The sequence below is a fragment of the Lonchura striata genome, chromosome 2 (assembly GCF_046129695.1).
Source record: "Lonchura striata isolate bLonStr1 chromosome 2, bLonStr1.mat, whole genome shotgun sequence".
NCBI classification, from domain to species: domain Eukaryota; kingdom Metazoa; phylum Chordata; class Aves; order Passeriformes; family Estrildidae; genus Lonchura; species Lonchura striata.
In genome coordinates this window covers 59,186,958-59,213,076 of record NC_134604.1, presented here as the reverse complement: position 1 = coordinate 59,213,076, position 26,119 = coordinate 59,186,958, and the positions used below count along the sequence as shown (strand labels likewise).

The window sequence follows — 26,119 nt, the reverse complement described above, 5'->3', positions numbered from 1 at the left end:
AAGAAGGAGCATGGCCAGGACAGATGACCTGAAGTAGCCAAAAGTATATTCCATACCATACAGTGTCATGGCCAGTATATAAATGAGGAGAGTTGGCTGTGAGCTGTCAATCACTGCTCAGGGATAGGCAGGGCACTGGTCAGTGAATGGAGAGCAATTATTCCATGCATCATTTGTTTCTCAAATTTTTTTCTTCCCTCTCCCTTTTTCATTACAATTATTAGTATTATAGTTTATTTGGATTCAACATTGAAGTGTCCTTATCTCAACCCACAAGGTTTAGGTGTTTCTGATTCTACTCCCCCATCAGGCAGGGTGGAGTGAGCAAGCAGCTGCATGGTACTTAAGTTGCCAGTTGAGGTTAAACCACAACAACACAATACCAGAATTTACTAAAATTATGTCAACTATGGAAAAAGTAGAGATTGCAGAAGTGTACTGAAAATTTCATGTTAGAACACTAGGAAAGAAACTCTTCAAAAGAAGAAAAAATTTAGTCCAAATAACAGAGTGGTCACTTCTGGTTGAAAAGCTGCATCATGTATTTAGGGTTTCTTCATATACAAACCCCTCCTTTTGCCTACTCATGAATGGATTAGAATACCTATAATGTTTGTAGCAAAGATCTGAAGAGATGTATCTGAAGAGACTGATCTTAATTATTCTGTTTCCTACACACTTTAGTAACACACTTTCGTTCAAAAAAATTTTTTTTTGGTATACCTTGCTGTCAAGTTTGGAAGGAAGAATTATATTTGAAACAACAGTTCTTTTGTGACACAATTACACCAAAAGAGAGTTTAGAAGTACAAAAATTATATACTGACATTTCAGCAAAATACTGAAAAAGGAAACAAGCCTTTGTGGTAAATACTAATGTATTCATGCAATTCAGAAATTTACATAGAACAATAGCCACCTGTTGTTTTAAAAGCACTACTTCTGGTGACATCATAAACCATAAGTTGAAAGAATTCTGTAACACACTCAAAGCACACAAAGTTAACGATCATCTCTGATTTTTCAAGAACCTCAGTGCACTCGGCACCAATCTGACTTCAAGAATTTTGACATCAAATGATCATTCACATATCACAAAATAGCACATTAGGGAAAAAATGTTCAACAACTCTAATTGGTAGTTTACAGGAAAAGTTACAAAAATGCTTAGATAGTCTATTAGCAATTCAATACAAAAGACTTCATTAAAACCAAATAAATACTAAATTTTACCTTTTCTGGATTGTAATATAAAGATTTCAAAGTGGTAAACAAGGGTGGGCAGCCTTTACTGAAGTTAACCCTCAGGAACTTATCCATTAGTTCTCTAAATTTTTCACCTAGGAACAAAAGTGTGTTTGGTTATATGTCAGTGATTGCAAGTGTTATATAAATATGCGCACTAACTGCTGTGCAACTCTGGATAACAGAGGAACTAAGAAACTACAATTGAGGGCTTTAGCCTTTCCTTTTACTAATGAGACACAAATATGCTCCAGATTAAAAAAAAAAAAAATCAGAGTAAAATGCTCAAGTTGCTAGTGTTAAGGAGTCTGCTGGCAGACATGACAGTTCTCAAACCTGCAGTCTATTACAAAGAGAAAATATTACGTGCTGACTACAGAGGATGTAGCAAAAGCTATTTAAACAAACACTGAAAACACCCTATAATATTAAGAATAGCAATGGAGCAAATCATTGGAGGTTTTTATGAGTAAGTTAGACAAATATGTGTTAGGAGTAGTGGAGATATAAAGTATCCTGATTTGAGGAAAAAGGATGGATTAAATTAATCCTTTGCTACTCTTCTAGTCCTATTTTTATTAGTAGGACACGACTTGTGATATGATTGTTTCTGGAATTAAAAACAAGACTTATTGTTTCAGAAACATAAGCTCCATATCAGAATCACCTGTATCAAAATATACTTTAGGAAGCTAAAAATCTGATCCAATTATATTTCCAGTTAAAAATTACAATATTTGCAGTAAGTACTACCTTTCTAAGAAATGATGTTAAAAAAAAAAAAAAAGAAAAAAAGAAAAAGCAGTACTTCAAACAGCAGACCTCCAGCCAGGAAAATAGCTAGTTTTCATTGTTTTTTCCTATGATGAAAGTGATTGTTTACAGTGGGGTGGGGGGGCCTGGAGGGAGTGGTGGGTGTTGTTTGGTTAGGGGTTTTACTATTATTTTTTATTGACTTTGTTTACTTTGCATATAGGGATGAACTTCTTCCACACTTCAGTGCCTCCTTTATTTTGGACTTTTCTAACTATCTCAACAAGAAAGTACCACACTTCATGTAATACTAAGATTCACCCATAAAACTGACAAAACTGTTGAAATAAACTTAACGTCAATAAGAACACATTAAAATTTCATTAACAGTTTTTTTTAGATATTCAGAAAATGCAGACACTACTGCTTTGTATACAACATTTTCATTTACGTCTACAAATTCTCGATTGTCCTACACTTACTGTTATCAGCAGTGTTGCTAATACTGAGACTAATGAAAGTACTTCATGTTCTCACCTCGCTGTACTAAATCAAACTGTATATAGATGCTGTATATATATAACTGGACTGTAAGCACATGCTTTATTACAGATGGAATAATTAAAATGTGTTGTCTCACAGTACAGAAATTCCCCTATATAAAGAAAAAAATCCATCTCAGTTTCTCCTGCTGAATTCTTCTAATTTTTTATCTTGCTGAAGAATCATAATTTAGAATTTAGGAAAGCAAGATTCAAGTGTCCATTAAATACCTATTTACTTACAGAAAACAACAGTTTTAAAACAAAGTAAAAAAAATTAAAAGGCACACAGCTGGGCACCCAGCTATGACAAGAAGCAGAGTTACAATTTAGTCTGAGGCACACACCTTACCACAAGAGCATAAACAAATATAAAAATGCATGCACACACACTTGATCAGTAAAATTGATGGTAACAGCCTTCCTCCATAAAGGTGGTTTCCAGCTCAATCAAGGAGCTGATTTGTTTCAAATACAAGGTTAGGATTCAATGCACAGCAAGGTCTGGACAATAACTTGTCCTTTTAGCATAAGCCTGGATTTAAGAGTAGTTGATTTTTTTAAGAGCAATTTAATTCTGAATCAAACAGTGACAGCTGTAACTGGTCAGTGACCACACTAGAACAGTAACTGCATTTAACCAGAAGTTCTGTCCTCTTGAAACTTGCCAACATTTTTCTGCAAAGGTGTTCCTTTCTACACCTTCACAGTCTCGCTATAAAATTTCAACCAAAAGAAATTCTTGTCTCCTGTACTTGTAAACACAAAATCATTTATTAAATAGATTAATCTCTACAGGATCAAAAACAGTCCTATACATTCATGCCTGATAGGCTAAATAATAAGTTAGCAGAAAGACATTTAAATTTTGAAAAAATTCTGATTTGTTATAAAATGCTACAGAAAGTAACCAAGATATTTTTCTTGTCCAATCTAATAATGGATTTTGCTTTCATTTACCCTATTGTTACAGCATGAGCAACTAATTCTTGTTACTATATATTATTTCTACTTAAACGAACATAGGCTGTGAAACTACACTGTCAGGTGTAAGGTCACCTAGAGAAAAAACACACAGTGAAATGAAGTCAACAGCAAAACACACTATTAATAAAGATATAGGAAAGTGTTTTGCAGGCTATTTTGTTTGCTGTGTTACCATTACAGTTTTATTACATTAAAAAAAAAATCCATTACTCATCACCCAGCTTTTCAAAAATAGCTGAAATGCCTTAAAATTTGCCCCTGTATCTTCAAATAAACTGAAGGATATAGGATGATAAAAGGCACAAGTGGCAACTTGTTATGAAGCACTTAAAATCTTTTAATTTTATGCAAGAAATGTGTATGTACATTCAGGCACATGGGAAACAACAGGGAAGTGGACTAGATGCTCTGGAACATTTAAAGGTACCAACAATGTGATGCTCAGCAAATGAGCTAAACTAAAAACTAACCTTAAAAATTTAAAAGCATGAGGAGTTATGTTGGGAATTTGCAGGTGATCTCAACATTATGTACTTGATATCTAGCTTATATACTTTCCAAAAGTCTTCTACTGGAATTTCAGCAGCTAGACACTAACTATACATTTTTATAGCATTTACCATTTAATGTAGTCTCCTTCCTTCTGCTTTAGAAGAGCTCAGCTTTCTATTTTAACATATACACATTTTCCTTCCAAAACTGAGCATATTTGTGCAGCATATTTCAAAACAAATTTTGAAACTGAAAAGTCACAAAGAACTTTGCTATAAAATGAAATAATTTGGGCTACATTACACTGCAGATATTTTTCTTACTTATCAAATTAGTAGCACAAAGGCAGTCTTTGTTGTCCAATTAAATTCTAATGGCTCTACAAGAAAGTATGTGTACATTTTTATAGCAAAAGTATGCATATTATGCATTGAATTAAAGCGTACTATACCCTACGTTTTAACTCACAATTCTTAATTTGCAGAAAGATTATGTATAGAAATTCCTACAATCTACATATCATTCTATACTGTAGTTTTATCAACACAAATTCTACATAGCTCATATAATCATATTTAAGCCTATGAAGCTTTTCTTTCAACTCCTAAAACAAAAGAATTATGTCTCATCCAAGAGAAATGCATACATTTGATTTGTCTACATGTTCAAGTACGTATTAAATGCAAAGTAGGTTTTAAATACACATTAAACAGCCTGATGAAAACTGCAGAAAAAAAATAGGAAAAAAACTATTACAGACAGATATGCAACTTGTTACCTGAAACAAAGTTTAAAGGTAATCTTCTAGGTGACACTGCTCTGGGATGTCTTTTACTAACTTCTTCATAAATCTGAAGCCTCTCTTCTAAAGTGCCTATTATCAGCAAATACAATAGATGTAAGTAACAGATATAAAAACCTATTCTTTTAAAGACTTTAAATTGAGCTAGACCCCTTGTGTGGATTTGGAGCAATTTAAACAGTTCATGTTACTTTTTCCTGTTAATCATAAACAAAAACTGTACTGAGAACACATTGTATATACAATATACAGCTACCAGTATTAATCACTCTAAGGATAAACTGTAAACAGGACCATTACCTTGCACATTCAATCACACAGAGCTGGAGTTTGGTTTCTTTCAGTTCAGTGTTGTTCAGACCCATCCACACATTGTATTACATTCATAGCTTCAATTAACCGTTTTTTCACTATGCATTCATTTCAGACACACTTAGCATTCACAGAAACATGTTGTATTTCTAAACCACAGGTATACAGATAGCACACTATACAAGTATGCCTCTATTATAGGTCCTCTGGTGACAGCAAAACCAGGGTACAATACTGCCAGTAAGTACTGAGCACCAAAACTATACCTTAATGTTTAACAAAAATAAAGCTACTTGATTTTCTGCCCACTCCTCCCCTTTCCCCCATAATATGCTTTGGAGCTCCAATGTGGTTAGAACTTAAATAACACTCATCTTTTGCTTTAAAATGCCATTTTTTATATAAATAAAATCGATTTTGCTTAAATATTAAATTCAAACAACTTAAAACTGAGTGTACAGATAAAGGGTACAATTCGTATGTTTTAAATATATCTGTTTTCCTTTAATAAGAAAACCAGTTTATCTTGTCACTGAGCTCAGATGTTGGGGAAGGGGGGGGAATCTATTACCCAGTGTCTCCAACAGATGTAGAGTTATAAAAATAATACTAAAATATTGTTTGGACTGGAACTAAAGCATATAAAAGCCCTAATTGAAGTCACAAGTTGGAGCTCCAGAACTTACCATGGGGGAGGAAATAGTCCTAAGACCACCTAAAAAATAAAGTAGCATTATTAGTTTTATAGAATTAGTACAGTTTTAGTCTACATAGGATTTTAGTATGTCAAAATCTACGGGACTGGTTCTTTGTTAAAAACTACATGCATTCGTCAACATATTTGCTGTATCATCAGAGAGAATAACTGAGTTCCTGGGTAGTCTGATTTCTGAGATAATGCTGACTATATGTAACAAATGAAATAATTTTCACTACCCAATCACTACCTGTATTCTCAGAGCTCATGAGATCTTATGGCAAAACTTCCTAGAAGAAAGTTGGTTGCAAAATGTAATGCAGCTATAACATCTACAAATAATATAATTGTGAGCTTATGATTTATGATGTCATCAGAATAATTCCAATAAACTTTCACTAATTAGTGGAAAAACTAAATGCAAAGAAGCCATTTCTGTGTAAATGTAAACACTCCGGAAAGTTATCAGTGCGAAAGACTGAACATAGCATAAACAGTTGCAATAATGTACTTTTGAAAAATGAGCTATTTTTTCTGGAAAAACACAATAGCAGAAATGTGAACTGGCATTGGAGTAACAAAGGTTTTAACATGTTTATCACCTTTACCTTCTAAAGTGACAACTTAAAAAAAAAAGGAAAAAAACCATATTTTTTTCAGATAGGCTATCTTAAAAGGTCATCCTAAATAGATATTTGAGTATTTCCTACATGCCCCTAGAAAGAGATACCAACTAAACAAGTTTCAAAATCACAATTTTATGTTGTGGCATATGATAGCAGTTATAATCAACTACTAGACAGGAATTAATAGCCATTTGGTTTCCAAGTTCACATGTGGAAGAGGAATGTTCTTCATATAAGCATCTTAGTAAATACCACCCTTAATTCCAAGAAGATAAATACTTGGTGTTGATATTTTCAAGTATCCAAGTTTTTCAGTGAACATTTTAAAAATGAAAGAACATACTACATAATCAAAATCAGAAGGTACATAACTTTCTGCCAAGTAGAACTTTCTAATCTAAAAGCAGTACCATATCAAACAGGAGTTCTAATGTATCTTGTATCATACATATTTTCACTGTATCTGTGTAGCTTAACTTACTGGGTTGTAGGGCCTTTTCCAAGCCTTCATAATAATACCAGTTTTCTGCATTACGCTCAATTAACTCTTTGTATACTTCACCAGCTTCTTTCAGTCTTCCTAACTTGAGTAACATCTCTCCTAGAAACAACACAGTACATAACTATGAATTACATCAGAAAACACTTGTGAGTAAAGTTTACAACACTAGATATATAGAATTGTTCTTAAGCATACACAGATTCTTAAAAAGAGACCTTCTTTTCCCAAAGGCATTTGCTGTTTGTTATAAATGCTACTTGAAGCTAACCACATACAGAGTTCAGAACATTCATCACTTGTGAAAACAAAGAGGCTACCTGAATATCTGTATCTGAGTATTTAAAATAGCTATTGAGAATATCAAATAAACAAGCAACTCCTCCTTCCAGGACTTCATCACAGAACTAGATCAGATTATCAAGCTGTTCACTCAAGCACATTTTTCACATCAACGAATCAGTTTTTAACTCATTAAATCACACTGGTTTGCTACTAAGTAAATTGTTCTACCAAGTCTAGCTTGAAGGGAGTTAATTTTCTTTATAGCAGTTTATGCTGGGCTGTATTTTGGGATTTGTGACTAAATGTTGATAAATACACCAACATTTCCACCACTAGTAAGCAGTACTTGTAGACCATCAAGGTTTGTCTTTGTACTTTTTGGCAGAGTCCCCACCCTGCCACCCAGCAAGTAGACTTTGCAGGGTGGACAAGAAGGCAGGAATGGACACAACCTGGACAGCTGATCCAAATTGGCTGAAGAGATACTTTATGCTGTTCAGTTTCACACTAAACAACAAAAATTAAGGAGGAGTGTTGGGTTAGGTAGCCATTGCCTGCAGACTAGCTGAGCATCAGTCTGTGGGAAGTGTATAGGGACTGCAGAAGTCGAGGAACTGGGTTTGATTTTCCTTCCTTCCTCTTTCCATCACTCAAGCTATTTTAATGTCAATACATAAGTTCTGTTCCTTTTGTTCTTCCTAGTCCCTCCTGATTTGACAAGCAAGGCTGGATAAAGTAAGTAGGCAGCTGTATGGGGCTTATCCCACTGGTCTGGGTCAGCCCACCACAACTGTGCAAGGAGTAGATGAAGAACACATGCCATTACTCACACATATTCAAAATTCAGTAATAGCACTTTAAATGCACAAAATAACAGAGTTATTTTTAACCAAAAAAGTCAACTTCAGTAAGCAAGTGCATTAGGAAGCTTGAAAAGGAAACAAGAACTTGATACTTCAATCAAAAAAAAGAAAAATTTGTGTTTGTACTTCAAACAGTATTCTTTATGAAGCTATTTTTCATAAGATTAAAACTAGGTCATAATAGTTCTGATATATGGAAAGCATCTCTAGTATACTAACAATCTCTGAGATTGCCTCTATCCCTGTGTCAACCCAAGATAGACCACCTGCATCCACTACCAAATTTGGTAGGAAAAGTTATTTACTTGTGTACAAAATCGTAAATCTGTTAGTACCAGCTTTCCTATAGTAATTGTTACAAGTAAATTAAAGACTTTACATGCTGTATTTTCTTCCTTTAGCTGCTTTATTGTGTCTTAAAGCTATTAGCGAAAATTTCTAACAAAATTAGGCAAGGGAAGAATAAAAGTTACTTACCTTTGATTTCTTCTACTATTAATTTATCACATATTTGCTTTTCATATGTCTCTATATGTTCTAAAGACTCCTGAAAAAGATCTGCTTCTCTCATCACTTGATTCTGATATAAAATCAGTTCACTATATTCATAATCTATTTTATTAGGAGGAACCTGCAGGGGGGAAGAAAACAACATATCAGTTGACATTTACCTTTACCTCAAATGTATGCAGTATTACAGAATAAAAGATTTAAGCTATGGAACCAGGTCTATTTATATACACCATCTAAACATTCAAGATGTAAAGCTTCCATTACTCATAATCAAATCAAATTCATTTAAGGACATCCATTGTAGTTAGGATTTCTTCTAAAATGTTTTCTCTTTTTTTTATCACCATGGCAAGCTAATTAAAAACTGAATTATATGAGACAAAGCAAAAATCTATTTTCTTTCTGAAGCACTTACGCACTCCACAACAACTTTGACATAAATTCTACAGCACATGGCTGGGGTCTAACAGCATTATTTCCAGTATACCAGAGTTCTGGATCAAACTATTTCCAAGACAAATGACCCATTCATGGCTTGACAACTGGAATTTTTCAGACAGAAAACTTACACATTTACACTAGTTCTCTCTAATCACGTGTTCTCTGTACTAACCTTCAATTTCCCAGAAAATACAGTGCACAACCATACAGAACTTTTCAAGCAACAGATTATTTTTAGGTCCGCCTGCAGTTGCAAACCTAGGACTTTCCAGAGGCTACAGTACAACTAGTGATTCATCCACCTTGCAGTGCTACAATAGCCAAGGAAGCAGGATGACACTGAAAATTATTCCTTTCAGAGATAACTCCCTAAGGCAGATTTAGGCAATGTAAAGTCTTGCCAGAGTTATAGTAATTCTTTTCATATTAAATGCTCTTCACTAATATACAAAACATACTCCAATTGCAAGAATGTTAGAGAGCAAATGCGATCCCCAGAAAATGCCCAGGAGATAAATAAAACTATATGACATGTACTGTTCCAACAGAAATTGAGAGAGACTTATAATCTAACATGATTTTTTACATAATAAAAGATGAGAAGCAGTTGAGCTTCAACAATGTAAAGATATTTTTCCCTGTGACACTACATACTTGGTTTCCTCCTGAGCAACCAACACTTCAAAGTCACATCGGTCACTAAACAGTTGACTATTATTTTCTGTTCCCTAAAAAAGCTTTTCCTTGGTCTTTAAAAAGACAAATTACTTAAGAGAAAACAACACAAACAACCAAAACATTACACTGGCTGAAAGGAACTTTCTTATTAAGAATACTATCCTAAACCACTACTTCAAGCCCTTCCTGAAGCACAAACTGATTCTATAGGATTTAACATTTGCGATTATGTGCTCTTCACATTCTGAGAACCAACTTTTACAGTATTGTTGGGCATTTTTAGAAATACTTGCTTTTATATATAAGTGGTCTGAAAGATAGTATAGCTAAATAAAATACTGTAAAGATCTGACAATGAATATTACTATGAAAATATCATTCAAACACATTTTTAGTAGCTAATACAGTATAGCAAATGATCACTAATGGAACAAGACTATACCTTACACAAACTAGTCAGCACCTAGCATGAAATTCTATACACTTTTCAAAGTAGCTCTTATCTACAGCTCCACTTCCATTTCCACTTTTGCTCGATTTTTAGTCTCTATCACCCACTAGAAATCACTAAAAAAAAAAAAAATTGTTACCAGGAAAGCATTTTAACTGCTTCACAGAATGGACTCATGAAACAGGGGTTGAGCATTAAGCAGGTCTTATCCTTACTGCAATACCATGGAACCAAACTGCAGAGCATCAAATTAGTTCTTTCTCTTTCACCTCCTCCTAAAAATATCTTTTCCTCCAATACACATATCTAAATTCCAAATTCCACAAGTAGCACAGCTTTTTTGGCACATCATGAATTGGTTTTAGGTCTTCGAAACACAGACTACCCAAAAACCCATTAAAAATATATACACAATACACAAATAGATATCAATGGACCTCCTCGTGGGTGTTTTGGCTCAGCAGGGTAACAAAAAAAACCAAGAAAACCCACAGCAACCAAAAAAAAAAACCAAAAAACCCAACAAAACAAATTATTCTTACACAGAGTACATCCACCAGAAAGATACTGCACTATCACTCCATTTAAAAAGTTATTTTTAAAAGTAATTTTAAGAAAAGTCTGTTTTCAAAGATACTTTGACATCTCAGTTTAATGAAGATTTAAATCTAATTCATCAGAAGGCAAGCAGTTCACAACCCCCGTAGTTAATCAGAATAATCAGATTGTTTTATAAAGAATAAGATACTCTATAACGACAATGTCCACACCAATGTTATTGCTGTTCAATACATCTTTACTCCTCCCTCCCCCTAGAAGAGTTATGATTCTTCCACAGAAGATGTCCAACTTTCTCCTGAACAAAATTCTGCTGTTTCAGAATAATTTTTTTCCTCTCCACCTGGACCAAAGAAAGATCAAATTTTCACCACAGGTCCCCTAACAACTGTCACTGAAAGAATGTGACAAGATGCAGCCAAAACATACCTAAGAGCAGACCCCCAAAACTCCAGAGGTTTTCTGTCCATATCTGTATTTGTGGGCCTGATGTGAAAATTAGGAATAAAATAAAAAATTAAGAATAAAAAATTGTTCTGGAAAAGAAGAAAGGAAAAATGGGACATACAACAGTAAAACAAATTGCATAGTTGTTTTACACCTTGGTTCCCAAAATTTTAATTCTGAACTGACTCTTATATAATTTTGACTTAACTTGGGACAGCACGAGCTGTTACATTTCCTGCAGTGATGTCTACCTTTAACCTCATAACCTGGTTTTGACTGAAATATTGTGCATCTGGCCAATTTACAGCTTTCAGATGACAGCCAACATTGATCTTAATACACTAAGAGAAGAGCCACCATTTCTAGTGATAACTTAGCCACTAGAATAAAACTGTCAAGGATAAAAACCAATTTATCACTTTAATTTGTTGATCAACTTCCTGACAATCTTCAACTTCCTATTCCTTCCTTTATTTTCCCTTCTAAGCCAGCTTACTAGCTATTACTCTTCCCAAACTCAGCATACAGTTTTTACTAATATCACCTAGGTTTTTTTCTGTTTACAGTAAACTAAAAGACTCTCTGCCCTTCAGACAGCTTTCTCTGTAGGCATCTTATCTTGCCATATTATTATTTTCATTTTCTTTTTTTGACAACAGGCTCATCAATAAGTCTTGAACTCTCAGTAAGGAGTACTTTATGGATAAAATCCCTGCTGTCTGAACTAAAAGAGCATTTTACTTTTCACCCATAAGTTTGGCCTGAGGGACAGTTTTACAGTAAACTAAGTCAGACTAACTGCAGCCTGGATCAACAAAGCAGCTCACTTCCCTCTATTATTCCCCTTCCTCTCTCCCCTCTCACCTCATAGTTATTCAGTTCAGCCAAGCAGTCCTTCCAAAGGGTGATTATCTTTCTGGCACTTAGGCTTCCTGAACCAACCCTCCACAAGTCAGCCAGTGCTGCACAAGGAAGTGGTGTAAGCACACAGGAAACTCAGATTGCTGGTTTTGGCAACAACTTGTAGCTAGATTAGCTGCATTATTTTGTAATACTGCATCTTCAGATATTCATCTACAATCACTAAAATGACAATTCCTTGTTTTTTGTTGTTTTTTTTTTTTTTTTAGTTTTACTACTTGGTCTTGGCTGTTTACATTCATATCTGAAAGGACAGAGCTGCCTGAGTAATTCAAGTAAATAAATATCATCATCCTACATTACCATTATTTCTCAGTTATTATGAGAGCAGCATTTATACAGCGTGCTACATTTCTTTGTCAATTCATTAGCATGAATGGTAGACAGTATCAGGCCTAATACAGATTGCCATAAAACTCCTCAAAAACATCCGTTTGTTGAAGAGTCCTGCTCGTGAGTCATTTGAAAACCCTTCAGTCTTTTAATCCTCCTTTTAAATTACCACTCTTCTATTGCAGTTATATGCAATAGTCTGTAAAGTCTATCACAGAAGTTTATCTATCAAGTTGAGTATATATAAACTACAGGCCAAGAGGGGAGATTTGGGAAGGAAAATAAGCAAGATGTGTATCTCCTTAAAGATCCATGCAATGTCCTGGACTGAATTATTTTAACTGCAGGTCTGAAAAACCCAGACACTGCAAAAAACAGTACATTTAGGGAATATTGTGGAAGAGCCAACGTATGGCAAAACTGAGCTACGAGTTTGCCTGGGCTCTCCTGCCTGTTCTGGACCCAACACATTGATTCTCTCTCCCACTGTTTGGGGTCCCACCTGGCCTGCACTCATCAGCTAGCACAACAAAGCACAAGACTGTTTCCAAAAGAAATGCAACTAATGTGTTCATACATATTTTTAGTGTTTTGGAGGAGAAAAGACAATGTACCTACTTAACTATCTCTAACAATCCCAAAAAAAGGGGACAGACTTGATGGGGTTAATTTCCCATAAAATTCCTTTAAATACATCCATCTACAGTATTTAAATCTGGCTTAGCCGCTAGACTGCACAGCATATCATGACAGCCCTCAAACAACTGTATTTACACACAACCTTTTAGAAAAGATTATAACACTAACAGTATCACGTCCATTCTCTCCAAGGGGCCAATACCACTACTAAGCTCTGTTAGTCCTTGAAGAACCTCAGTTTCTTAGGCAACATTTGCTGTTTTTCCATCTAATATATATTCTAACTCAAACAGTTATTTTGACACCAGTTCAGACTGGATGCTACTGACTCATTTGAAAATGATGACTTCTTGGTTGTCAAACACTCAAAGATGACCCGATTTTGATTAAAACTTATTCTTTTCAGTTTTTACTTAATACTGAAGTTACAGTTCTTTTAAAATATCAAGCTATATACAGGCAGCTTGCAACAACCTTTTTTTGACCATAATATGTGATCAAGACAAGTACTGGTCTCTCCTAGCCATATATTTCATTTCATACACTTAATCCCATATATAACAACTCAAAAATTATATGAGATTTTTGTTTTAAAAACACAATCTAGAGTCAGGTAATAACTTAATATTTTTACACAGTACTTCCAAGATGCCTCCCCAGTTGACTGGATCTATAAACATGTTCCTTTTTCTTTCCACACTGCAGAATAATCAACATATCCACTCTGTTCTGCTAATTTAGACTTTACAGCTCTGCATTACCACTAACAGAACCAGGGAATAGTCTCTCTCAAAAAAAGGTTCTAGTCAGTGATTTTAGGATTGTACCACTTGGTTTACTCAGGTCTCACCAACACCAAGTCTGATCAAAGAATTTTCAGCTACACGTTCATGTTACTCTGAAACCAAGCATTGACTTTAAGTGTACTATATACAGATGCATACAAACCATTGACAATATTTCATTCTTTGTAGAGATGTAATGGCATCCAGACTATGTCAGGAAAAAGGGCAAATGAGCACATCCAAAACATTAAAGTATTTTCTCTAGTTTCACCTACTGTAAAGGGGCAGGATCATTACAGGTTTTCTCTAGCTATAAGTCTCACAAACATTAAGTTAACTATGCATGAGGCTACTCTTATATCTTCAACTCTAATAGTTTATTTCTCAAAGCAGAAAGCTCCACAAATAACAAATATATTCCTAATTCATAATTTATTTCTATTTCCAAAGAATTAACTCCTCAGATTCTATCCCTTATACAATAAGTGTTCTCCTTCCAGACCAGGAAATCTTACCTGCTGGGTTTTCCTAAACTCTTCAAGTAGTTTTAAGGCCATATCATAATCTTTTAGTAAGTGGTATGCAATGGCATATCCAATCCAGGAAGCACGTTGTGTGGGGCGCAGCTGAAGCAGCTGGTATCTTGTCTCCTTCAGTGGAAGAAATGCAATTTTAAAAGAAGAATTTTTAATTAGCAACCTTTGAAATTCTAACAGCATGGCAAAAACCAGTACATTTCTGTTTGATAAATTTGGAGGTTACATTCTAAATACAAAAGTCATGGAACAAAGCATAAGATCTCTTTGTGGAGACACAGAAGGTGCCATTTTCAAGAGCACCTCCTAAGAGCCTAAATTATTTCCAAGACACAGAAGGTGTCATTTTCAAGAGCACCTCCTAAGAGCCTAAATTATTTCCAAAGACAGAGCTTTGAAATCTCAGAAAGCCCCTTCCACCAGGAAGCAGGAGCTCACTGCCACTTAAAGAGTGGCATTCACTGTCATAGGCACAAGGTCCACACACACCACTACAACACTTCTCAGAACTTCTTCCCAAGTCAAATCATATCCCTGGGTCAATTATTCTATTTCCCCTTTGCATTAGCAAATTCAAGGAAATTAACATCCTTAGTAAGGAGACCAACTAATGTGAAGCCCACAGTCCAGTCCTCTATTTCATATGAAACAGATTAATCAGTTCAGCCATTTTGAAAGTACTCACTGTTTTTGGACAAATTTTAAGGTTTTATTTATAATAATCATCACTGGGATTCCAGAATCAGTCATCATGGGGCAAGTTACCTACATACTAACAAGAAATGTGATAGTGTATTTTTTACCAAAAACAACTTCAGCATTTGCATGCAAAACACAGTTTGCAGAGCTCACAATTGCTTGGCAAGTACTCGTTAATTTAAGTACTGTCCCTTTTCGTTACTATTTTAGTAAAAAATGAGTTAAGAGCTATTTTTACAAAGTGACTAGTGAATCCAATTGCACAGAACAAATATTTCTTGTTCTGCTCGCAACCTTATATAGAGCTTTACTGCAATATCTTTTCCTGCTTTCCTAAACAATAGCTTAAAGTATTTTTGAAACATATAAAGTAGTAGCAATAGAAATGCTACCAATAAAAGGTGCTGCAGTGGAATAGTACAAGAGAAGTCTAGCATCAATGAGTGGGAATTCAAAGAGAATACTTACTCGATATCCTTCTAAATCCCTCATCTGAATCTGCAACAGAGAGAGATCTCTCAAAATCTGTAGGTTATCTTTATCTAGTTTGAGTGCATTCCGGTAACACTTGATGGCTTCATCATATTTCTTATCCGAACGCTGCAGAAGACCATAGACATGCCAACCTAATGCAGGTTAAGGAAGATACATTTACAGTTTCCACAAAGTAACTGCAGTGTACTTGTATTACAGGCCAAACAACTTGACAACTTCCTTGAAGATCAGTACCTTTACAAATGAAGATTGATTACTGCAGCCAGACTTTACTAACACATTGTAAAATATTAAATGCTTCCAAATTTTTTTAAAATGACATCTTACTGCTTAAGTCACATTCAGAACCCCCTAAGCACTGTTACACAAATGAAATTACCCAAACTCCACTAGGCTGTAAGAGTTAGTCACAGACTGATTGCTTAAAATATGCTACCACAATTACAGTAGGAATTCTTACTCATGGAAGTGTTTCATTCTAACAATGGAATTTGTGTACAATTTCTAGTTTTCCTTGCTTGCCTATCTGTAACCTCAATTAGACTCCAGCTTTTACAGTACAGAAAAAACATAGAACTCCACTTGATTCACTGACAAAAGGGAAAGTGCATTTTGTGCATCAGAAGTCTTTGTCACGATCTCAGCATCTTAGATTTCCATCAATAGTGTGCCACAGAAAAATTATGAGGTTTTGTAGTACAAAGGATACAGACGTGACTCTTCACATCATTACGAAGTCCTTTACGAACAAATTCATATGCTTCCTCCTTCTTCCCTAAGCAGTTCAAGGTCAGTCCTTTCATCGCAAGTGTCTCTGTAAGAAATATCAGATACTTATGTTTCTGACTTCCATATGTCAGCTTCACAGTGCAGATATCCTTTGAAGTTGCCACACAGTGAAGTCTCCCATTAAAAAATAAATTTAGATCACAATAGCAGCCTAGCACAGCTGAAGACTATTACATGGATCATTTCCTTTCTTGAAACTGGTCTTAAAAAGATCACTTTTAGAGCATCATGCAGATGTAATGAAAACTGACAACACAAACTTTTATTAATTAAAAAATACACTTAGCTAGCTTTGAGAGAGTTAACAATAAGCTAAAGCAAATTTAGAGAGCTCCTCAATGTGTATTAAAGTTCTTGATGGAAAGACCCAAGGGAAAAAGGCTGTGTTCACCACAAGAAACAAATCTCTGTCACAGTCTGTTCCCCTGTTAAGACTTCTTATAAAGCATTAGTTAAGGGAAACATATTTACTACTACCATATGAGGAGTGCAAGAGACCACAATGCAATAACATTTTAATCAACATTCTGAGAGGCACACAGTAGACAAGCAAGTTGCATGTAATGCATCCACTATGCCTGAAAACTGTTCCAGATTCATATTTAAGTGTTTTTATTAAATAAGAGGCCACTTGTTTTGGTTCCTGCCAGAAAATAAATCACCATTTTCATCATAATGTTCTGATTTTCCTCTAACTACAACCTCTTCCCCAGTATTAACAGCAACAGACTGTGATCTCAAGGTCAGCTGTAACAGCAGTTCCAGGTGTTATTGATAGACCCATTTAACACTTTTTCTGTAGAGTACACCTATAAGTAAATGATGACCCAAAATTAGTCAAAGGCTTTTTTTTTTTTGTTATTTTTTAGTTGTCCTACATTCACACTGTAAGAACAGAGAAAGCCAGAATGATACCTTTCAAATAATATAAGACATTAAGACATTTTAAGAAGAATATCTGCACTGTGGGAAAGGGAGTAAATAATCCTGCCTTCCCACACCAGGGAGATAACTGCCCAGCCACATCAATCCATCTGTTTTGCCACCTTCTCACTAAACTTTTGAAACTCCTTTTCTCTGAGGCTAAGTGTGACAAGTGCAGCTTTCAATTGCAGATCATCTCTAAGTTCTGCATCAGCTGTCCATTCCAGGCTTTATTCCCAAGCTTCAAAGCCATTAGTGGCTCAAAGCCATGTAGTATGTGGACTGCCAGGCAGCTAGCTAGCTGTCCTGGAAAAGTTTAAGAGGCAGCAAGAGCAGAAAAGACAGATCTGTAAACAGAGACACTATAGAAACAGAAGTGCTAGTAGAGACAAATGTATTAAGTCAGAGCTGAACAAACCACTCTAGCTTTGAAGCAACAAAAAAACTACTTTTATCTCTAGAGAAGTAATGAAGACAACAAAGAAACAGCAGACATGAATGGAAGCACAAAAAGGATTAGTCAAACATTTTGACAAGATTTGACAGCATCAAGTAGGAAAATAATTTTACTGACAGAGTACATGCACACTCAGTGTTAGGTTGCTTCAACAGTAAAAAAACTCAAAAAAATCCACTGTATCAGAAGGAAAGTGTCTGAATAATGTAAGAGAAACCTGCAACACAGTAAGACTAGAGTATCCTATTCAGGATGTAAATAGAATGTAACAGATGTAAATAGAAGCAATATTCTGCTGCCCTGCTTCGAACAGTATTTATCAGAGCAGGATCACCAGATTCTGTCTTCAGCTTCAAGTATTAACAGCAACAGTATTACACTTAACTCTGCTCCCTTTAAGCAGCAACTTGTTATGCAGTATAGAAAATTTAAGACTATGAACTTTACAAAAAACCCTCCAGATTTTTAATTTATTCACAGAGCATCTTCATATAATATTAAAAAAAGGCTGGGCTTGCTTTAAATAGGAATATAAGAAAACCCACATTAGCATTCTGACCCAGAAACCTAGAAAGGCAAGTTGGAAGCTTCACTGAAGTGTTGCTTCCACCATGTATTTTCATCTTCAACATCCCAGTGCACAGGAGTGTTTGACTGAGGCAGAGTGGAAACCTGATCTGAATGCACAAAGACTGAAAACCCAGAGTAATTATTCAGTAATTATAACAACAGAATCACATTCCACAACAGGCTCTTTTCTTCCTCAGGACTATGATATAGACTAATAAAACATTTAAGCTCTTGATAGGAGACAAAAAAAAAAAATCTTGAGTCTGCAGTTACCTCCATGTTCAGCAAATTTTGGGTTAGAAAGGATCATCTTGCAGAACTTGAGTCCATTTTTGTACTGTTTTTGTTCGTAACATTTCTGTAAAAGATGTGAAATATAATCATTGAAATGCATTTAAAACCACATTACCTTAGCATACTATTACAAATGTAGTCATTCGTCCAGCAAGATACGGCAATCAGATCACTAACAAACTCTAGGCAAATATACCTATTCATATTAAATTGCTTCTTCTCAGCATTCAGAACATGCAACAAATACTCTACCTTATGGTCTACTTTTTGATTAAAAAACAGAAATAGGAAAGGGAAGTAGCAATATCTACCTCAATCCAGAAATTCTTAAAATAGAAATTAGAGTTAGAAATCTTGACTCAATACAACTTTTGAGGAGAATTAATCTCAGAGTCTAGACGCTCCTTTCAAAATACCATTTCCCTGGCCTAGTGACTTCCCAGAACAAGACATCTCAAGACAGAAGACTTTCCTAGTTGCCAATACAGACTTTTGGAAAGAAGAAAGAAACCATGAAGTAGGATAGACTTATAACCTCTGAAATTGATACAGAGGTATCAGGGTGGGAGAATTTACTTGAGTATTAAAAAAATAAAACATCTAATTTCTACCTGTAATAGTACAGCTAAGGGCTACTTAGAGATTTACTTAGAATACAATTTACCCAATTACTAGGTAAACTGGCAAACTGTATGGTTCAACTGTGGGAACATACGGAAGAAACAAAATGTGAACATGGGTCCCTTTTCTTCTTTAAGAAGATACTACCTAAATCACTATGGTTTTAGTAATTTAAATCAACTAGTGATCACTACAGTGGATCACTAAAGCAAATCTGTTTAAACCAGTTAAAGGCATGCTTGTTTTTGAGGTCACTTAAGCTTTTTAAAGGAAAAAACACCAAACCAGGCTTAACTTAGCACCAGTTTATGTCATTTCAGTTATGTGCTTGAGTGCTTTAACAGTCTCTCATGGATCATTCCCACTCCATCGATTTTCCAGGATAAAGGCAAAATCTGTGTTAAATTAATATGGAGATAGTTAACTCCTTTGCAATCAGAACAGATAATCCCATTACTTCACAGGGTAAAAGCAATATAGAAACACACCTATACTCACTTTGGGGTAATCGGGTAAGGCAGCAAAACAAGGCTCCGCCCCAGTCTGTGAGGAAGGGCTTTACTGGAGATAGTTCTTAGGTTATTGCCGCCTGAAACTCAAGACACTTGCAGCTAACCATGACTAAGTGCAGATTAAATCACAGAATAATTTAGGTCAGCATAAACCCTTGGAGGTCACCAAAATCAACTCTTAAAACAAAAGAGTTAACCCTGATATTAGATCAGGTTGATCTGCTCGACTTCTGCCAGAGAAGCAAACAGTTATACTATGGGAATTCACACTTAAACAGCAACAGAAAAGCTCTGAATGTTTGTTTGGCTTTTTTTTTTTTTTAAACTGAGAACAAGTTTCAACATCTTTTACCAGAAATAACCTAGGTTGTGGCAAAACTTGGAGTCCCCTCTAGGGGAAGGTGAAATTCTCCTATTAGTCTGCTTTCTTTGTTAACTTACAATGCTTTGTAGCATTTTTAAGGAATCCTATGTAAACACCAACAATGTGCTATATATGCTTTCTAAACTTATTCAGGTATGCCTAAAAAAGTAGCAATAGCAAACATTCATTCACAGTTCTACAATTCTTGCAATGTTGAGTGAAACCCCAAATATACAACAGTGCTTGACCAGAAGCTATTTGAGACAAGTGTGCACTTAAAATAGATTAACTGCTGGAGAAAATCAGATCCATTATCCTTGTTCTGACATTTTTATCCTATAGAGCTAAGTCACAGGCCTATAATGAGAACTGAAGATTATGAGAGATAAATGTGATCTTTGGAGGACAGGCAAGATCACATTTTCTAAAGTCCAGTACATGAATGGGAGAGGGAAATTAATGCACTCCACACTGAGAGGAAATGCATGTTCAATATTCAGTTTTTTGGCTTGCTTGCTGACAAGATAACCAGCATCCTTAGTTTAGGCTGAGAGAAGACCTCAGAGGTCCAAGTGCAAACTTTAATCCAGTACTGCAACATCCACCACTAAACCATGTCCCTAAGTGCCACATCTACACATCTTTTAAATAGCTCTAGGGTTGGTAATCCAACCCCTCCCAATGCTGGACAACCCTTTCAAGTGAAGAAATTTTTCCTCACATCAAATTTAAACCTCCCCTGGTGCAACTTGAGGCCCTTTTCTCTTATCCTGAGCCTTCTAGGAGAGAAGACCAACCCCTATGTTACTACAGCCTCCTTTCAGGTAGTTGTAGCACAGATGGACATTTCCTAGTTGGGAAGCCTGATGTCTCCATATGTATTCTCAAGTTTTTTTACTTATCTGGACAAATTAACTGAAATGTATTTACTAGAATCTGTCCCACTGCATTCAGTCTTTGGTTCACTAAAAACTCAAGTTAATTTGCTGAGGTTTTTTTGGCTTTTTTTAACTGTCTTATCTGTAGTGCTTAATGTGATGCTCTCCCATCACCCCTTTATGGCAATCATTTGCTGCTAAAGCTAAAATCAAATAATGAATGTTTACACACTTTAAACCTCAAAGGGAAATTGTGGCAAGACGAAAATGTTATTCAGATCTTCTGCTACAAGATGTTCCTGGAAGTATGCTACCTCATCTGGCAAAAATCTCATTTATTCCCTTTTTCAACACTATCTCAACAATATAATCTACTTGTAGACTACCATACCAATCTAGATACCATTTTGCGTACTTTGACCTAAGTATCAAGTACCTCTACACAGATGTCAAATTGGCACTGAATCTGAGAAGTAATTGTAAAGGTAAAAAATCCTACTAACAAGGATGCAACAATGAAAAACAAGAAAGGACTTGATTCCAGTATCACAATTCTTTGTTGCATCTACTTAGCAAAATGCCATTCATAAATTCTATTTTTCTATGATGACATTTTTTTAAAGACCTAAAACCTCTTCCACTACTAAATATAAATCGTATCAAGGATTTGAATCACTAGCACTACTTGTAAAACAGAAAGATTTCACATATCATTACTCAATCACGTGTCATTTATATCCTACTTAAACTATTTACAACATCAGGTTAGTGCAGGGATGATTTTAAAAACTACAGCTCCCTAGACACAGCATCTGCTGCTTTGAAAAAGGCCCTGCATTGAGAGAACAGCTATATTTTTCACATACATAGTTCAATACACAGGCAATTTTATGGCTGAAGAACATCCCATTATCTCGGACATTAACACTCATTTCCAAGAAGTTGTCTTAACAAAAAAATAAACTCAACTGGTGACTTAAAGAGACTGCAGCTGAAGCAACCAAAGCCCTTCCTCACTCCATGGCCCCAGTGCCTCTGAAGGTATTCAAGTGATGTATTATTTCACAAAGCATTTTTATGTGAAGACTAGATAAAGAATAGTATCACATTCAAAGACTGAGGACAGCTATTGCATCAAACCAAGTAGTGTCAAACACAGCAGTCAGGCTTCCCTGATCAGCTTAAATGTTTTAATAATTTAAAGTTGTTTAAGATGGTCTGTGACCTTAACAAAGCTGCGCTGAAGTTCAATCCAAATTGTACACTGACCCGTCTGATGGTGAGCTTGTGTAAAGAGGGCTTGTAAGAAAGGTGGGGACAACCTTTTAGTAGGGCCTATTGTAATAGGCTATGGGGTGATGTTTCTGTGTTAAAAGAGCAATTCAGACTAGACATAAGGAAGACATTTTTTTTATGATTATATTGGTGAAACACTGGTATAGGTTGCCCACAGTGGTGATAGATAATCCCTTCCTGGAAACATTCAAGGAGTTCTGAGCCACCAGATCTAGGTGAAAATGTCACTCCTAACAGCAGGAGGCTGGACTACACGGCCTTTAAAAGTTCCTTCCAACCCAAGCTGCTCTATAATTCTATGTGCTTTTTTAACAACACCACCGCAATTTAAAAATTGATTCTGCTGTCTCTTGATACGAGTTTATCAAACACCAAATCAAAACCATTACCAACATTTTAACATTATTCTCCAATTCTACTTGTACAGCACACATTCTGTTGAGACAGGACTGCATATCAATAGGTTGCCCTGCCAGAAGTATGATGGAGCATAAGAACCACCAAAAAGAAAAATAAGCACTTCAAATCAATTAAACAATTTTAACATAGCTGCATAAATACAGCTTCAAGTTTTATTAGAAGAACAAATGAGAGAAACATTAGGCTGGAAAAGACCTCTATAATTGCCAGTCCAGCTGTCATGTTCTCATTGAACCATGCTCCCGAGTGCCATATTTACATGCCTTTGTAAATACTCCCAGAGTTGGTGACTCAATCACTTCCCTGGGCAGCAGTACTTAACCACTCCTTCAGCATGGAAACTTTTCCTCATATCCAATCTAAACCTCCCCCGATGCAACTTGAGGCCATTTCTTCTTGTCCTGTCACTTGCTACCTAGGAGAAAATACTGACCCCCACCTCACTATCACCTCCTTTCAGGCAGCTATAGCAAACGATAAAGTCTCCCTTGAGCCCCCTTTTCTCCAGGCTAAACAATCACAGCTCCTTCGGCCACTCCTCCAATAAGACTTCTTTAAGACATCATTTGTTTTAGTCTTCTCTGCTACTATACTTCCATATAATCCTGCCTGCAGACCTCTCAGCACTCAACAGTTTCGACATTCTTGCCAGGTAGTGTCTTGGCTCTTGCTGCCAAGATTTTGGTGTAGAACTCTGAGAGGATTTTGGCAACACCTATGATTCATTAAAAGAAAAATTACTCATATACTCAATGCTCTGTAACACTGATGGAAGTGCTGCTTAAAGAAAGAAACCAAGAACTAAATGTAGAACATCAGAGCCTAGGGAAAAAGGACAAGGCTTGCACATCAAGCCTTATGGAAATGATATTGGAAGACAGCTATGCTGGAAATCTCTCCCAGTCACAATGGTGATCAAGTTCAGTAGTAAAAAACCATCAGAGTTATCAACGACACAGATTCTGATCAGCACCTTTTCTTAGGAGCTATCTGACAGTACTTTGGGGCTGATCAAATTACTGATACACATTTCTGACCAAAACCAGGCACAACCAATACAGAAACATTAGCATGCTGTCAGTATTCTTAATTGGCACTTCATACTTTAAAAAGCCTTGTTTTACTGCACATCTATAAAACAATGTCATCAGCAAAAAACAGGCAATCTATTTCCTACAACAGCTGACAAAATTAGCTGCGTATTTTAGATTTAGGCAACACTCAGTAGTTACTGCTTCTAAGCTAATAATTATTAAATTATTCACCAGTTTGATAGCAAGGTCTGTCCATCTTGTTTGAAGGAGTTCAGCATCTGTGTTGGAAATGCTCCTCATTACAAACTATATAGATATTTGCAATACTGATACATGAAAAGAAAGCATCCTGATACCACTGAAGTTCAGAGACAGACTAGAAACCTCTCCATGAATTTTTCCAAACAGCATCCCTCTCTCCACACTGACTTCAGTTCACCAATGTTTTAGAGAATGAAAAAGAAGTGTAGCTGGAAGAAGCTTTGGGTCATGGAGACCAAGAAAGCCCTGTCTCAAGCATCTTAAACTTCTAGTCCCAGGGCAACCATTCCAGAGTATCAACATATTTTTCTACCCATCCTCCATACCCTACCAGGATTTTATATATGCGTGGACACCCCATGTCTGCTATCACTCTGCTGGGAAGAGCAGTTAACCTCATCATCTGGAATAAAAAGAGGAAGACAACCTAAATACAGTCTTTGCTTGCTTCAATTGTCAAAATGGACAGGCCACACGATTCTTCCCCAGACCTGGGGACTTAGCAATGCAGAACAGTGCTGAGTCAGAACATGGACTATGGTGTACAACAGAACAAGCAGCCAGCACTACATGGTGGTAACATTTTGATCAATGTATTAATGTCACAGTAATATCTAAGCTTTCACTTTCATGATACTCTGTACACAACAACAGCATTTTTGTCCCTTAAACTGATTTTCACAATTATTCACGTTCAAATCATCACAAGACACAAAACTTGGTACATAATGCAGCCGGTAGTAACAGTTGTAATCACTGCTGTTTGTATTCTTTATTATTGACAGAATAAAATTTATTTTGTATTTATTACAGGAACGAATATGTACAATAAAAGAACGTTTTTTCACCATTTATTGTTACAGACCTCTTTAAAAGCCCAATAAACTACACCTATTTTAAAAGGGGAAGCTATTATCAATAAGCTTGCCTTAATTTAAGACCTAGTGAAATTTCATGCCGTGCACATACACTCAATACAATTTGAATTCCTAGAATATCCTTTGCTGGAAAAGGGCAGAAATAACAAAACAGAGCAGAAAGAGCTCTTGCTGACAAGTACTTTGCATTTGTAACTTCTGCACTGCTTGACTTAGTACAGTTCTCTCCTATTTATGAACACATGTGTGCCCCTGCAAAGCAAAAATTGTAACAGCAACACTAGAAATGAGACAGACATTTTCCAGTAATTTTCAATCTGCACTTTGTGCAGAAGTACTGAAGAGCCCAATCTACCCCATCTCCTGGGATGAATTGCAATTTCCTTAGCAAGAACTCAGACTAAGCAGGTGGCTCCACAACCTAGTGGAACTGCATCTGAGAGCAATTATATAAACGAAACCATGAACACCAGAACTGTTTTGTGGGATCTGATACCATACACAGTAAAATAAACATCAGACTTTAAAAGTCCCAAATTTTTTAGGCATCTTCAAGCAAGTTCAAGACAATTACTAACACAAGGCTTCAACATTAATTTAATCTCGACATTCCATACTTAACAACACAGTGATTCAGCCAAAAATCACATGAACCACAGCAGATCAGAGCTGAGATCAGACACACCTGGTACAGGTCACTGGAGGTAAGATACAAGGGCTGGATGCAGGGAGAGAGGCTAATGAATAAGATAAGCTCTACTGCAGTTCTCACCAGAATGTTCTCAGCCTCCAGTTATTTGTGCTTCACCAACACTCCAAGCAAAAGGGTTTATCTTCACTCACAAAAAGAGTAAAAAGGGTTCCCACCACACACCCCTCAAAATGTCCAAACCTTTTTATACAGTGAATACATCATGCAGCAAAGGGTTCCACAGTAAAACTACCTTTTTGTTAACAACTTCTTGTTTGGAGCCTGCTTCTTTGCAGCCATCATTTCTACCAAAATCAAAATGAATCACAATAGCTCAAAGATGGGCAAGTACATAGTTAACTTCCCAAATTACTTAGAACTTAACAGAAGTTTTTTCCCCTCTAGAAAGTAATTTCATACTCCTCCTTCTGAGGAGGCCTGGGGGAGGAACCAAGAGAAAGTGCAAAGCACAATGTAGTGCACATGGAGACTTGCAGTGTACTTGGGCAGTGGTGTAACAGCCTATTTCTT

The 26,119-nt window shown here is 35.9% G+C and overlaps 1 protein-coding gene across 3 annotated transcripts in view; it reads right to left on the bottom strand.

The window, feature by feature from the left end:
* Positions 1 to 26,119, bottom strand: part of NAA16 (N-alpha-acetyltransferase 16, NatA auxiliary subunit) — a 60,849-nt gene that overhangs the window by 30,024 nt on the left and 4,706 nt on the right. For all 3 annotated transcript variants that reach the window (XR_002465486.2, XM_021530813.3, XM_077781380.1), the window contains exons 2-9: positions 18,613 to 18,697; positions 16,309 to 16,413; positions 15,573 to 15,730; positions 14,385 to 14,519; positions 8,581 to 8,734; positions 6,938 to 7,057; positions 4,798 to 4,893; positions 1,234 to 1,340 (exon numbers count right to left, since the gene is read on the bottom strand). Coding sequence is in view for 2 of the 3 variants with exons in the window: in XM_021530813.3 (XP_021386488.1) it covers positions 1,234 to 1,340; positions 4,798 to 4,893; positions 6,938 to 7,057; positions 8,581 to 8,734; positions 14,385 to 14,519; positions 15,573 to 15,730; positions 16,309 to 16,413; positions 18,613 to 18,697 (960 nt within the window). In the remaining variant the exon portion in view is untranslated. The remainder of the gene's footprint in view (positions 1 to 1,233; positions 1,341 to 4,797; positions 4,894 to 6,937; positions 7,058 to 8,580; positions 8,735 to 14,384; positions 14,520 to 15,572; positions 15,731 to 16,308; positions 16,414 to 18,612; positions 18,698 to 26,119) is intronic.